Consider the following 15,096-nt stretch of genomic DNA (forward strand, 5'->3'; position numbering starts at 1 on the left):
TCAATTGTATAAACTGTGGGTTAATAAAATGAGGTAGTCTATCATATTGACCTATCTTATTTCTTGCTGTCCAAATATACACATTTTTTCAATTATCCCCATTTTTGGAACAACAACAAAAAAATATAATATACAACGAAAGTAATATAATATAACACTGTTATCTGGATAAGGAACATCTTCTTCCAGTAACCTTAAAGCATTTTTGCTTCACAGGCTACTCCTGGTGAACATCTCTCAAGTTCATAAATACAAGTGGTTTACTTTCATACCTAAATCATGATTGGACCAGAGATACAGTAGCTATCCAGCCTGCTGGTTATAAGGAGAATTAGAAATTGACATTGGAATATTTTGGTGAAAACTTTATTCAACATATTAATGTTTTCCATTTGTGAAGAGTGTACTTCAATTAACCTCCAATTGTACTGAAAGTAAATGATGCAGCTCAGTTTTGTGTGCATATGGTACACACATACCAGCTATCATGTTTTGAATGATGAGCAAAATTATTTGATGTTTTTATGCAGATATATGAGGCATATATAAATAAAGACATTAATACTTGAGACAGAAGTTCTGTGGGTTCTGTTTTTAAAATGGATGTTCAAACAAGTCTCACCTTTCGATCTACTGTGACTTCCAGAAGTATCAAGAGATACCATAATGTTCTTCTAAAGATGGGACATAGCCATTTGTTTAGCTTGGTATAATAAGCAGGTAAGTCTACCAGTAATGATATGGAAAGACTAAAAAGATGATAATTAAAACAATAGTGAATTAAAAAATTTATAACAATTAGGGGAAATTTTATCAAAGTTTGAAATCAACAGTATACTTGAGTGTTTTGTTGAACTGGAACCTTTTCTAAATCAAGGCGAGTTGTTTGAATTCACTCAGAAGAGAATATTTTAATATTCAACGCTACCCACAGAAAATTTTCAAAAGCTTGAAAACAACATTCTTATTTAGCAGAATAAAATAATGCAACAGTAAACTGGTTACTTAAAGCACAAGCAAGTGTATATGTTTCCCACAAGGGTTTTGAGAAGCTTGAACTCTGCATATCTAAAGTATAGCCGGCACTTATAATTAATAGAACGGTTCCTAATGGAGACATGGAGAGTTCACGGTGGTAGTTTTAACTAATAGCACCATAAGAAAAATGCATTTACCTCAGTGAAAATAAATTAAATGTTAGACCAATTCATTGCTGAAGTGCATAATGCACACAAAGTTAAATAGCGCCTGGAGAAGCAGCCTTGCTGCATACTTATTTTAAGGGGAAAGATAAGAACCAACTGTTCTAAATATACAAAGTACTCCACTGATTCTGTGGAGAACATGCATTGACAGACTGCCCCTGAGCAAATAGAGGGATTCTTTAGTTTGTTTGTTACTGTGTTTTCAGTTGAGGGTTTCTTTCAACAAGTTTCTTTCATGATCATTATTGACACCCAGGGCTACAGAAAGAACGAAAAAAAAAGGATCAACTTTTTGCAAAGTGGACCTAGAAACTCAGAGCATCCCTACTCTACTATGAATCTAAAAAGTTCAGGGAACAGAGGAAAGACAAGATACCTGGAGGTGGAATGTCAATGCTTTCAAGGTTTCTAATTAAATACCCTATTTCTAACTCACACCTATCTTTGGTTATATGGAATGCGTAAAATCCCTGTTTCTAATTTCTTTCCTGCATCTCCGCTAGTTGATGACCTTTTAAACTTTTCTTTTTCTATTTTGTTTTAAAAGTTGTTTTATATTTCAGTCTCTCTCTTTCCATCTTCCTTTTTCTGTAATGAGCTTATTATACTTCCCTAAAATTTCAGTTCCTTTTACTTTGCTTCATGTGCCTTATCTTGCTGAACCTTAGCCTTTTTCCACATCTGCTTCTGTCTTTGGCATTTAAGTTTTCTATGGCTTTTTAATTGTTTTTATAAGAGTCTGGCATGAGATAATCGTGTGGGCTGTGCAACCATTGGAGCTGCACAAGTAATAGGGCTGCCATCAAACACAAGTTAGTGGCTACAGGAAAAAAAAGCTGTCAGATCATACTGAGGCAGTCAAGAAGAGGGGGATAGGCCCAGTCAGATGATGTTTGCAAATGTAGAGTCCTGAACTGGTCCCCCCAGATTTCTCTTTCCAGTGGCTCTCCCAGACGTGATGTGGGTATTCAAAGGCCATTGTCTTTTAGGCCCACAGAGCACCCCTACCTTACAATCTCACACATATTTTCCCCTTCTGCCCTTCTGCAGGTGCAGCCCTTCCTAAAAATCCTTCATTTTAATTTTTGCACAAACCATACAGATTCCCACAAGAATTTCTCGAGCAGCATTTCTCAATATCAACTCATAAACCCTTAGCACCTGGTTTGCATGAAATGTTGTTTGGTTTCTCTGACAATAAATGTAATCATGTCACTTTCCTACTGCCACCTGTGTACTAGCAACCTTATTCTCCGTCCCTCCCTGTTCTTATGAGTAACTTTCCGGTTTTTCCCTCTCCAGATGTTCTTTCCCTTGTTCATCCCATAATCCCCTCCACTCTCCTTCCCAGTCAAACTTGCAACTCTTTGGGTTTCCCTCTTAGTCCACCTTATGGCATGAGATCATCTTTCTTTTCTGAAAAAGTCAATTAGAACAGGATATACTTTTTCTGCGTCAATCTGCGCCGTACTTTCAAAGACGGGACTGAAACACAGAGACGGGTTTCTCACCCCCGCTCACTCATTTCGTAAGAAAAAGCATACCACCAGACCTACAGGCGAAGCAGAAGCGCCCCTCTTTCCCCAATCCTTTCCGAGACCCGAGGTTCAGTGAGTTCACCCGATCTCTCTGAGGGTCGCTACCCCGTGTAGGCATCGACTCCGCCGCCCCTCCCCCCGCGGGAGGGAAGGCGCTCGGGCAGGGGCCGTTCTGAGCACAGACGTCGCCTGCCAGCCCCGTGGAGCCCTCCCCGCTGCCCGGCGGGACATCCCCCCCCCGGGGCAGTCCCTCCAGGGCGCCCCCTCGCCGCAGCCGCCGCTCCCAGTCCCGCCCCGCGCCCTCCGCGGCGGCCGCGCTCTCCGGGGGGCGGCCGTAGCCGGCCCCCGCCCAGCCTCCCGCCCGCCCCGCCGCCGGCCGCGGCGCTCCCCGTGCCCGGGATGCGTCCGGCGGCGGAGTGCCGGCTGCTGGCAGGAGCCGGGGGCAGGCGGGCGGGCAGGGGGGCTCCCGCCGCCGCCGCGGCTCGGCGCCGCCGCCGCGGCTGGGATTAGGCTCCCACTGGGCTGCGATGCGGAGCGGCGGGGCGGGCGCGGCGGGGCCCAGCGGGAGGGCGCGGGGGACCGCCAGGCGCTGAGGCGGGCGGCGGGCGCGGAGCCCCGGAGCTCTCCAGGGTGCTGGGAGCTGCCCGCCCGCCCGCGGGGAGCCGCGCCGCCCGAGCCCGCCGAGCCGCGCCGCCGAGCCCCTCCGATGCCTCCGACACCGCCGCTCCCGGGCTCCGCCGCGTCTCCGAGCAGCATGGCCCGGATTAGGTACCTCCGCGCCGCTGTCTCGGGGTTTTATCTGTGGGAAGCTGCTGTACTGCTCAGGTGAGTTGCTTTCTTTGGAAAACTAGAGGTGTCCCCCTTCCCGGGTTTCGGGCAGCTGGAATGCCTGGGACGGGTGCGGACAGCCGCCGCTGTCACTGCCTTTTCTCACCACGAACGCCCGGCTACCCGCGGCAGCCAGGCTGTGGGCACAGAATGCGTGAGCTCCATGCTTCCTGAACGGCTTTGTAACATTGCCCTGTCCCGAATTTGATTTTGCATTTTACGAGCAGGAGGTTGCGTACTTCCTTCACCTGCTCGCAGATAGAGTTTCCCTATAAGATCTGTGAATTTTATCACTGTTTTCAGCAGGAATTGTAACATCAATGATATTGAAAATTCTTAAGGTGCAAAGTGTCTACCTGTAAAAGTTATAGAAGGTGATCTGAGTTGGGAATATATAGACTTCATTATTATTGTCGGTTCTTTTCAGCAAAAGGAAAATCAAAGATTGCGTTAGGTCAGAAGTCTTGTATAGAAACAGAAAAACACTAGCTGAGTGAAGATAGGATATGGTCTATAGAAGTTCCCCTAAGAGGGAAAGCATTTGCTGTACTACCGACAGTCTAGGATTTGTATTATGAAAGACGGCAACATATCCATAAATTATGACCTGAGTGGAAGATTGAGGTTCATACGGCTTTCTCTACTTTCTGCCCAGCACACTCTTTCTAGGTGAAGTAATGTTATTATATCAAGGCAAACACTGCAAGTGTGGTGATACCAGGCTAAAATGAACTTGAGTCCTCCGTGAGGGAAAACTTTAAAAGAAAAATCTCACATGTAAAGAAAGAGACTTCAGTGTCGTCATATATTCACTGCTAATGCAGTTAGCTATGCTTGTTATCAACAAACATTCTAGCTCCGTATCACAATAAACAAACTATGGCATATAATATGACAGTAAAATAGTAAACTATTTTAAGAATCACATCGTTACTTAACAAAGACAAAAAAGGAAACTTACATTTGAAAAGAGAGTTTGGGGATTATACATGTAAGGGATTTATAACCATGAAGTTAAATCAGCAGCGTGTAGTGTCCCACAATGATGGCACACTTCACAAGTACTCACAGGTTTATAGCAAATCTTTCCTTTTTGAAGTTAATTTAATTACGTGCTTTGCATCAACATATGCAACATTAATAGTTTATAATGCGATTTTATTGTAAATGTGCCTCAAGAAAGAGATTTTAAGAAACTTGGTCACATGGTATGAGATTGACACTGGGAGAAAAGTCAATGCACGTATACTACACTTCAAATTTTTCAGTGTGTTTGATGTTCAGTGTAGGTGACCAAATCCTTGTATAGTGTAGGCAATGCAAGCAGCACTATGCTATTATTATTCTATTTCATTGTGTATATTATAGAACTTATTTTTCCTCTGCATATTTTTTCCATCCTACTGTTGAATTGTTCATCCTTTATTTTAATGATATAAAAACATTTGTTCCAAGGGGGAAAAAAATCTATAAAGTCAGTTATGAAAAGCATCCAGGTGTTTTGCATCACATACATCTGAACTAATATTTAATTGTTTCCAAATGTATACAGAGATCTTATTTAGCATAAATTCAAACTATTCTCTTCAATGTCCAGATAACTGTGGTTTTTTCCACCTTCTGCTCATAAATAGCCATTTTATGATAATGAACATGGTTACTGTGCACAAAGACTACATGGTTGGAGAAAGAGTTCAGAAAGCTGCTCTTGATCTGTGTATATCTTCCATATCAATCTCAAGATAGAGACAGCTGGTGACTTTAGGTCTAATAATAATACATGAGAAACCTGAGTCAGTGCAAACACATTGGAGTCTTCTCCACATGCTTTAAAATGGAAAAAAAGAAAAAAAAGAAAAAAAATATTAAAACCTGTAAAATTCTCAACTCTCCTGGAGCCATTAATTTTATTTCTTTTCCAACTTAAGCCTTGTGAAATGATTTCCATTGGAGCAAAGGGAACAGGAAATAGTAGACACAGACTTGAGCCTTAGCACCTATATAACACTTGATGAGAAGATGGATGTGCTTGCATTTCTAGGAACAGTCAAACCTTAAGTGGTTTACTTGCTTGCACATTTTGGAGGAAATAATGTTATCTTCTCCTACATTGTGCAACTTTGAAACTTTTCCGGTCTTCTTTAATGAACTGAAGGCTGTGTGAGAAAACTGAATGAAACTAACAGGAAAAACCTTCATTACTTGTCCAACAGCCCTGAGGATATTTAAAATTAAAGTTTAAATTATATGCCAGTGAAGATAGAAAAGGGATGTTTTTCAGTATAAATTTAGACTTGCTACTTTAATGAGCAAAGTCTCAAGATGCATGCTTCACAAGAAGAAACTTCACCTGATTTATTTTTTTTTAATTTTTAATTTTTCATTCCGCATCAGAAGACCCTTCAAATTGCAATGACTGAAACAAGACGTATATTGGTCATTATAGGATCTAATAATTAGTTTGATCTCCGAAAGACATTGTAGGGGGAAAAAAAAAAAACATTAGAAGAGCAATGAAGCTGGCAAAGGGTCTAGAGAGTAAGTATTGTGAGGAGCAGCTGAGGGAGCTGGAGTTGTTTAATCTGGAGAAAAGGAGGTTCAGTGGGCACCTTATTGCTCTCCACAACTCCCTGAAAGGAGGGTGTAGCCAGGCAGGGATTGGCCTGTTCTCCCAGGTAACCAGTGACAGCACAAGGAGAAGTGGCCTCAAGCTGTGCCAGGGAAGATTCAGATTGGATATCAGGAAGAATTTCTTCATGGAAAGGTTGGTAAAGCATTGGAATGGGCTGTCCAGGGGGGTGGTGGAGTCACAATCCCTGGAGGTGTTCAAGAAATTACTAGACATTGCACTTAGGGCTGTGGTCAGGTTGAGAAGGTGGTGCTCAGTCAAAGGCTGGACTTCATGATCTTGAAGGCTGATCTTTTCCAGCCTTAATGATTCTGTGATTATCTGTAGTCTTTCATAATATTGTGCATGTTTGTACTACTATGTCATAGATTAACACACATATTAATAATATATTAATAGACCATAAGCATGAAAACAATGGTTAAAGCACATAACACTCTGGTTTATGCAATATTTTTGAGGATGGAGAGAAAAGCTATTATCAGACCCAAAGTAAAAAAAATATTACTTATTACTACCAGTCTGAGCCCGAATGTGATACTAAGAGGGTGCAGATGTAAAAAAGAGGGTAAAATCTAGGAAAAGGAATATAATTTATCCTAAAAATAACTTTAATTTGCTACCAAAGAAAGAAAAGAATTCTGAGATATGGTTTGAAGTTATAATAATGTCTAAGACTGAGTATTCTTCTGAGTTTTCAATAAAGTAATAGTGTTAAAAAAAATCCTCTGCATTTGCCTGAATTCCAAGAAGTCATGACGAAAGCAAGATCGTATTTGTAGAGTCAACACGAAGATCAGATTTGTGAGTCAAACAGTTTTATAAGAGCTCAGGAACTTTCATGGACAGCAGCACTGATCTATTAGAACTACCCCATCAGGGACTTGCCATGGATTTGCTTTTCCCTTAAGGGGTACAGTGTATCTATTTTATATGCAGACCAGCGTGTGGGGAAAGAACAGGGCGAAAAGGTAGGGGGCACTATGGAAATGCAAAATAGATTCTCCCTATGTGGTATTTCTTTATTTATCCATATTAGCATAGACCAAGAATCATGCTACAATTAGATTATTACCTCTTTCCTTCTTCTTTTCACTACTCCATCGGACTTACACTGAAGGAAACAGTATCACAGACACAGATAATGCTCTAAAAAACCAGATTTTTGTGGAAAAAAGCTCCATGCAACCTAACTTTGGGACATATCTGAGTTCACAGTTAACTGATTTTGAAATTGTTCCTGCATTTCTTTGCAAATTGATTTCAGGTGAATATCTATAAGAAGCAGAAGTCATTATCCTTTAAGCCAGTATTAGTTCCTTCAAATAATGAAAGAGAAAAAATACAACAGCTTAAAACTATTAAATCTGACATAGCATCACAGACGTCTTTGAAAATAAAGATTTTCAGGTGTTCTAATGCAGCTTCAGTAGCTTATTAATATGTTAAGAATTAGACCTACAAACTACTCAAGAAATTAAAGTGTCTGTTAAAATCAAGATACGAATAAAAGTACATAGAAGAAAATCTATTAATTCAAGATGACAGCACTGAGGCACAGTACCATTCCTCAGCAGCCCAGGCTCAATTTGAAAGATAGTTTCTGTGGAATAAATCAGTTTACAGACTCCAGGTCTAACGAAAAGCACTTAGCACATCTCAGGAAGTAGCAAAGGAAGGGGAGGCAAGCTGGGAGTTCAGATTCCCAGCAGGAAGGAGCAGGATTCTGCCATAAATGTTGTCAGTCCCACAGCACTTGTATGAGAGAAGAGCAGTTCAAACAGTCCAAATTGATGAGCAAAGTTAGTAATGAAGAGGTATATCCAAGGTCAAAGCCAAAGGGTCAGGGCAGCAGGTGAGGCTCACGATCAAAATTACGAAGGTACAAGACTGGGTGAAAGAATGCTTGCACACTCTCATGCAGAGACCACAAGAATCTCCCCAGCACTTCTGAGGGTGAAAAAAAAAGATAAACAAACACAGATAAAAGAAAAAAAACAAGTCATTAGAGAAGACAGTGAACTCCTGCTGAGGGTTCTACAGAACAAATACAAACAGCTCTGTTTCAAGGCTTGGTTACCAGAGCTCACACTGAGCCCAGTAAGTAAAACTCCTGTGATGAAGCATCCTTCTAAAAGTCTAGGAGGAGAGCATCAGTACCTTTAGGGAAGTACTGTACTTTCCAAAACTCAGAAAAAAGTGACAAAAGGGGGTTTTGTGACCAAGAATATGTAACTTAAATTCTCTTGTATTTCAGCTCTACCAATTTTTCATGTATTTCTATACCTCTGTAGACACTGAAATCCCTTTGTACCAAATAGGAGTTTCTCCATGAGTACAAATTTGATTATGGCTTTAGCTATCCATTCTTTATTTCTATAAAAACTTGGTTATTTTTCTAAGTGATTACCATCTTTATAATTTTGGGAAAGGATTAGATATGTTTGTGTTTACAGTACTATAAACTGTAAAAAAAAAAAAAATAACATAGAAATTTCAATCAAACACAAAAATCTTTCAATTCTTACAGTGCTAGTGACATTTTCTTACTTTTCAACCTCTCCTAATTCCTTCCTAGCCAATTGATGATAACAACAACTGAAAGCAAGTAATATTGTGAGATAAGTGCTGTACTTCTGTATGATGATAAATGTAGTAGTTCCTCTACCAGATTAGTCTTGTCCAGGCATCCTAGGAATCCTGACAATCAGAGAAAATGAAAATTTTTACAAGATTAGAGCTTCTTATTTTAACAGATTCAGAATACAGGCTTCAAACGACCTTACTGACTATTACATAATAGTACCTATGGGGAATTATTCCTGCAAATCAGCTTTTCTCAAGTAATGGATGATGAAGAGCCCTTGTGTGTGGTGTTGCTTCTTGTCCTCTTTACTGCTTTTCCTACTAATTTTTGTGATGTTTAGTGATATAATCAGTAAAGGGACATAGCAAATAGAAGATATCACTTTCACTGATACATAGGCATCATGAATAGGTCAAGTAAAAGGCACCTTTTTGAGGAGACCAACTACCAGCAAAAAGGAAACATCTCAGAGGGCAGGAAAATACACAGCAAAAACCTATGTTTAACAAGAATGCAGGACCAAAACAGAAGAATGAGAAGAACATGGGGAAGCAGAATATTTTGCTCAGTAAAGTCAAGAGAAAAGGGTGAGAATCTTAAAGCCTGTACTTTTTTTCTAGCTCAATCCATTATTTTTTATAGCTTCTGAGGCAATATTATCCTACCTGGCTGATGTCCTTAGATGTTGTGGCAATGGAAGTGCAAGTAGTGAGAATAAAAAAAAAGAGTGAAAAAAAAAATGTAAAAAAAAATAGATGGTGTGTGTTTATACAGATATAACACAATGCATTTCATTATTAGTTTTCCAGTTATATGTCTAATTAATTGCTTCAATACACATTATTGAATACAACAGCAAACAGGGTAATAATACTCAATCTACACTTAACTGGACATTCTACCTAATGAACAGAAAAGCAGAATCAATTATGTTGGAAAAGACCTCTAATATCATCAAGTCCAACCTATGAATGAACACCCCCATATCAACTAGGCCATGGCACTATGTTCCATGTCCAGTCTTTTATTAAACACCTGCAGGGACAATGACTCCACACTCCATCATGTTTTATACAATTTTTCTATACCACATACCACCCTGTTATTTCTCTGGGCTGACACTGATGTACAAAATGAGTGGGGACAGCAGGGAAAGTCAGGGCTATTTCTAGGTAGGAACTTCCCCAAGGAAGATCAGTCCTCTTTGATATTGTTATTACTGAAGTCTCCTTCTGGTGACATGAAATATTAGCAAAATGCAGCTTCCAAGGGAAACACTTTGACACTACAGAAAAGGTAGAAAATTTCAAGAACACTCTGGTCCTACGTAGTCATGGTCAGTGATGGGGCTTTTGAAATAGTGGAGCTGCACAAGTAGTGGGGCTACTGACTAATACAAATCAATGGTCATAGGAAAAAGCAAAGCAGCCGATTATCCTGAGGCTCTTTTAGTGAAACAATAGAGCAGAACACGGGAGTACTAAATTTTCTCAGACTGTTCCTTAGGTTGAGCTAATTGCTGTTAACCTGCATGGGATTCTTACAGTTAAAATTAATTCAGGAAGAATATCATAAGCAAAATCAAAACAGCTATGAAATTTAAAAAAAGCAAACTCATTTTCCTCTTTATAATTAAAATTCAAGTTGTAGTTATATCTACATAACCTACTGTCTTAGTTTCATTCCCTCTTTGATCTAAGATAGATATCTAAACACATTTAATCTAAAAAAAGAGTTGGATTATGCTACCCATCACACCATTGCTCAAGGCTTCATATACTATGTACTGTTTATGTTTAGACTCTGCTATGTCTAGAGTTTATCTCCAGTTCCTTGTGAAACGCAAGCTGAATACATTCTCCCTTTTTGAATTTTGAAAAGTAAGATACAAACCCAATGCAATCCTAAACAGCATCTCTGAGGATCCACAAGTACCAGAATATGTAATTTCACAGATCACTTTCTACAAAATTGGCTGTTCACAATTTTGTACAATTTTTACCAACAATTAACATTAATTAATTTTAATTTCAAAGGTAACCACACAGCAGAAATAGCTAGCCAATACAGTTACTCCAGCACGGTTCCCAAAGGTTTCTTTTCTTTTCTTTTCTTTTCTTTTCTTTTCTTTTCTTTTCTTTTCTTTTCTTTTCTTTTCTTTTCTTTTCTTTTCTTTTCTTTTCTTTTCTTTTCTTTTCTTTTCTCTTTTCTTTTCTTTTCTTTTCTTTTCTTTTCTTTTCTTTTCTTGAAACTATGGTGACTTGACATCTTAGTGGGGGACTACAGAGCTTAGAGACTATTTTGGGAAAAGTTGGTTTATAATGTCCTGGGGTACAGTGGGACTCAATTACTAAAAATATCCTGAGTTTTTGTCCTGCTATGTCTTTTAATTTCATAAAGTGTTTCAAAACTGCACTGTCCTTTATTATTCAGTAATGCACAGGAGAGTCCATTCCCTGAGCATGTGTAGGCTATGACATCTCCATCTTCAGGGACCAACTAAACTTCCAGGTATTTGAGCAATATATATCCTAAGAGTGCCCTACTAGATTAAATAAATGTCACAAAGTGGTAAATTGCCAGCAAAAAGAAACACCTTGAAATCAATCATGACAAAAGCACTGACTTCACACAGCCAAGTTGTGGCTAGCTCCTGTGTTCTAAAGTGTCAATTCTGTGCCCAAGCACCTCTGTAGCACTTCTGTGAAGGGATGTGGGATCTTTTCCTTGATGTTATTGGGTCAGATCCATTACCTCTGACTCATCAGTATTAGAACTAAACTCAAAGTGGGCAGATTTCAGATCTTATCTGGAGTAAATCCCCTAAAAGACATTTTTTAAAATCCATAGAGTTTTTTTTTTCATTGCTTTATTCCAGTAGAAAGAATTCTTTCTGGAAAGTTTCTTTTCTTTTCTTTTTCTTTTTCTTTTTCTTTTTTTTTTCTTTTAAGGCAACTCTTAATTTGTAAGAGTTAAAGTAGAATAAAATATCTTGCAGTTTCCCTCAGTTCTTGTGCACTAAAAATTGGTAGTCAATTGTTTTGAACATAATATTGCAAGCTTTTACCACAAAAAATGAATATGAAATGTCCCCACTTGAGACAGTAATCTATGATTACAAGAAGTACAATAGAGTGGGGAACTGGAATTAAAATGCTATTTTCCAACTTCTCCACATTTACGTTAAAATTTTACCAATTTTATCTCCATAGCTTATCCTAAAATTCTATCACTCTGCAAATGATCTCTCAAAATATCTCAAAATATCTCTATTTCTGTATTTCTGTTGTTTCTCTACACGTATCTTTGGATTTAAGAGTGCTCAAATTTTCATCTGTAATTAAAATGTGAGCACAAAGGCACTTGTTCAAATTCCCTAAAAATAATGGTTAACAGAATGCTCTTTTTCATGCTTTTCAACAGGGATGACTCCTTCAGGAGAAAACGTGTCTTGCACATAATAAAGCCTGTAATACTGTTTGGGAAGGGGGCAGCGTCCTCAATGCCTTCGTGATGATCCAGGGAAGGGGCTCTACCTGGACCCCATGAAGTCCCTCACTCAGCTGGTGGAGGATTTGTGAGGGCAGTGGGAGATCAGCACAGGTCATGGCCCTTCCTTCCCTCAGCTTATTTCTAGTTCTTCACACAAAGCTCAGGATACTGGGATGATAATTAAGGGGATGCTGACATAATGAAGACTGGAATAGCAAAGACTATATATGTATCTGAGGGGAAGTTTAAACACCACTTTCTACGTGTGAAAGAGAATGCGTGTAGTGGACCAGGATAATTTTGGTGGAAGCATGAAAGGCTAGCAGCACCGTTTTCTTAACCTTCACATTATTTTCTCTGACTTATTCCGTAAGGAATATGCTTCAGTGCATGCATTAGGAATACTGGGTTCTGTCATTATGTGGCATGAATTCTGTCACTCTCATCATCATCCTGAAGCTCAACTCTGGTTTTGTTAAAGAAAGTCTTATACTGATTTATAACAGTGTTGATCCTGGATAGAATTAATAAAAAGGAAAAAATTACTTAATCCACATATCTCATGTAAATTAACATGGCTGGTTGAACATCACCATTCCTGTCTCACAAAAGATTCCAAAGCACGGAAAGATATTCTCACTTTTTCAATGCATAAAAAGAAGTTTAAGTTGCAGAAAGCAGGAAAAAACTCTGCTAATTCTGTGGGGAAGAAGTTCAGAGTCTTTGAAAATTAGAAACTGAGACTCCAGTTCCCATTGACATTGGAAAACTGATTGGGACTGACAAAATAGAAAGGACACTGAGCAGTATTCCACCCAAGCCTGCCAGCATTTCATAAAACAACATTGAAACATATATGTTTCCGTAAAACACCATTTAATGAAAACAGTAGATTTTCAACTAGAAATATTTTGTCTTAATTGAAAATTCTAAATTAATGCTAATAACGCAGATCTGCACTATAATTAGCCAGCTAATCAAAATAAACAATTTCATGTGAAGCGTTTTGGGAAAAAAACTTTATACAGTGACTTTTCAGGCTATATTCAGCTTTTCTCTAACAGAACTTTTATCAAACTTATTTTAGAAAAAAGTCAAATCTTCTAAACAGCCATCTGGCATGCTCGCTCAAGATACAGGATTGATAAAAGAAGTGTTTCCCTAAGACAAACAAAATAGTGTTTAATCTAATTGTGGTTCAATCTTCACAAATCTGGGGTTTTAATTCAAAATTAATTTTTTATCTAGGTATGATAAACCTCAATCATTCTAATGTAAGACTTTCTGAGAAGATTTTTATGCATAGTTAAAATTGAGAACAAACACAGAAAAAAAAACATTTTCAGTTTTGGTTATGGTTTTCAACTCATAAAAGTGGATTTTTAAAGCAAAACAAGAAAAAGAAGGAACAGAATACATATGACATTATAATTGACCATTAATTATGATTACAAGAAAGATATCTCTTCTACAGATGTACACTTTAGTGGACATTGTTTCTGTTTATACTGTTGAGAGTACAACAACCTAATAAATGCAAAGCTGATGGGGCACTGCCACAACAGTAGAAAATCCATTAGAACTAGAAAAGTCGGTGATACACATCTCTACAACTTAAAGGGCATCTTGAAATGTATTCAAAATACAGAAAGAAGCTATAATCTGTAGGATTCTGTTAGCAGAATTCACGGGTTCTTCCTAGATCTAGGAAGAATTGCCTTGAGAAACAAGAGTTTGCTGTCAAAAGTCTCATTTGCATTAATCTGCCTTTCAATCTCGTGTTGCCTCATTGTCATCAGCAGCATTACCATTCATTATGGTGGTGAAAGACGCCAGTCATTTCCTGTGCAAGTTCAGCTGATTAGGGGAATCATGCATTAACCATGACAATAAATGTAATTATTCAACTCTGACAGCTTTAGAGAAGAATACCTGGTGTAATAACGTAAAATATTCAAGAAATTATTTTACTTGGTTATTTTGCAATCTATCCATTATGCCAATAACTTTTCTCCATTATCTGAGAATACACAAATTACTCTTTTTAGTGAGAGAATAATGCAAGTTCAGACTACTATAAATAAGTGGTTTACAGATTCTGTAATATTTAAAAAAATACTCCATTGCTTTTAGCCAAGTACTATCAAAAAAACCCAAACCAAACCAAACCAAAAGTTAATTAAATTTGGAGAAGATCTAATTATTTTTAATTAAAATATAAAGATGTCAAAACCTAAACCCATTCAGTAGGTCCTTGGGAGAGTAAAAGATTTGTCAGAATTTGAATATTTGAAATATTCTCTGCTCCTCTTTGAGTTAGCTTTTTCCTCCCCCAAAAAATGGGCTGAATAAATTTAAAAATGGTAAGAAACTAAGACCTGAGTTTAGAACATTTATAAAAATAGTCTATACAACAGGTTAAAAGACTATTAAGAGGGTGCGTCAAGGAAAACAATGAAAAATGTTCAGAACAGAGTCCTGAATCATAAAATACAATGATTCACATGCTGCATGGCTAAAGCTGGCAACAGTGAACTTGTCTTATAAAACAAAGCAAAATTACAGAGACAACCTGTAGTTTGTTGAATCTTAATTAAGATAGAAAGCCCTGCCCATAGGATTAGGAAGAATGCTGACAAATTAATTTTCTTCCTTTACCCTAAGAGATTCTTTTTTCCCAAGAAAGGGGTAAAGCATTGTGCTTATATATATGTACCAGGTCACAAACAAACAAACAAATTATATAAATTTAACATTATCTAGACTATAATATACTAGAATGATGATCATATCAGAGAGACTTAATCAGAAGACTTA

General features: G+C 38.2%; 1 protein-coding gene across 4 annotated transcripts in view; it reads left to right on the forward strand.

Moving 5' to 3' along the window:
* The first annotated feature begins 3,217 nt into the window (after positions 1–3,217).
* Positions 3,218–15,096, forward strand: part of GLRA3 (glycine receptor alpha 3) — a 91,299-nt gene continuing 79,420 nt past the window's right edge. For 2 of the 4 annotated variants that reach the window (XM_032109676.1, XM_032109675.1), the window contains exon 1: positions 3,218–3,568. In XM_032109676.1, coding sequence (XP_031965567.1) covers positions 3,450–3,568 — 119 coding nt within the window. In that variant the 5' untranslated portion in view covers positions 3,218–3,449. Of the gene's footprint in view, positions 3,569–8,832; positions 8,839–15,096 lie in introns of those variants that run through there. The other 2 variants (XM_032109674.1, XM_032109677.1) reach the window with 2 other exon arrangements.

Source organism: Corvus moneduloides, chromosome 5 (assembly GCF_009650955.1).
Source record: "Corvus moneduloides isolate bCorMon1 chromosome 5, bCorMon1.pri, whole genome shotgun sequence".
Lineage (NCBI taxonomy): Eukaryota > Metazoa > Chordata > Aves > Passeriformes > Corvidae > Corvus > Corvus moneduloides.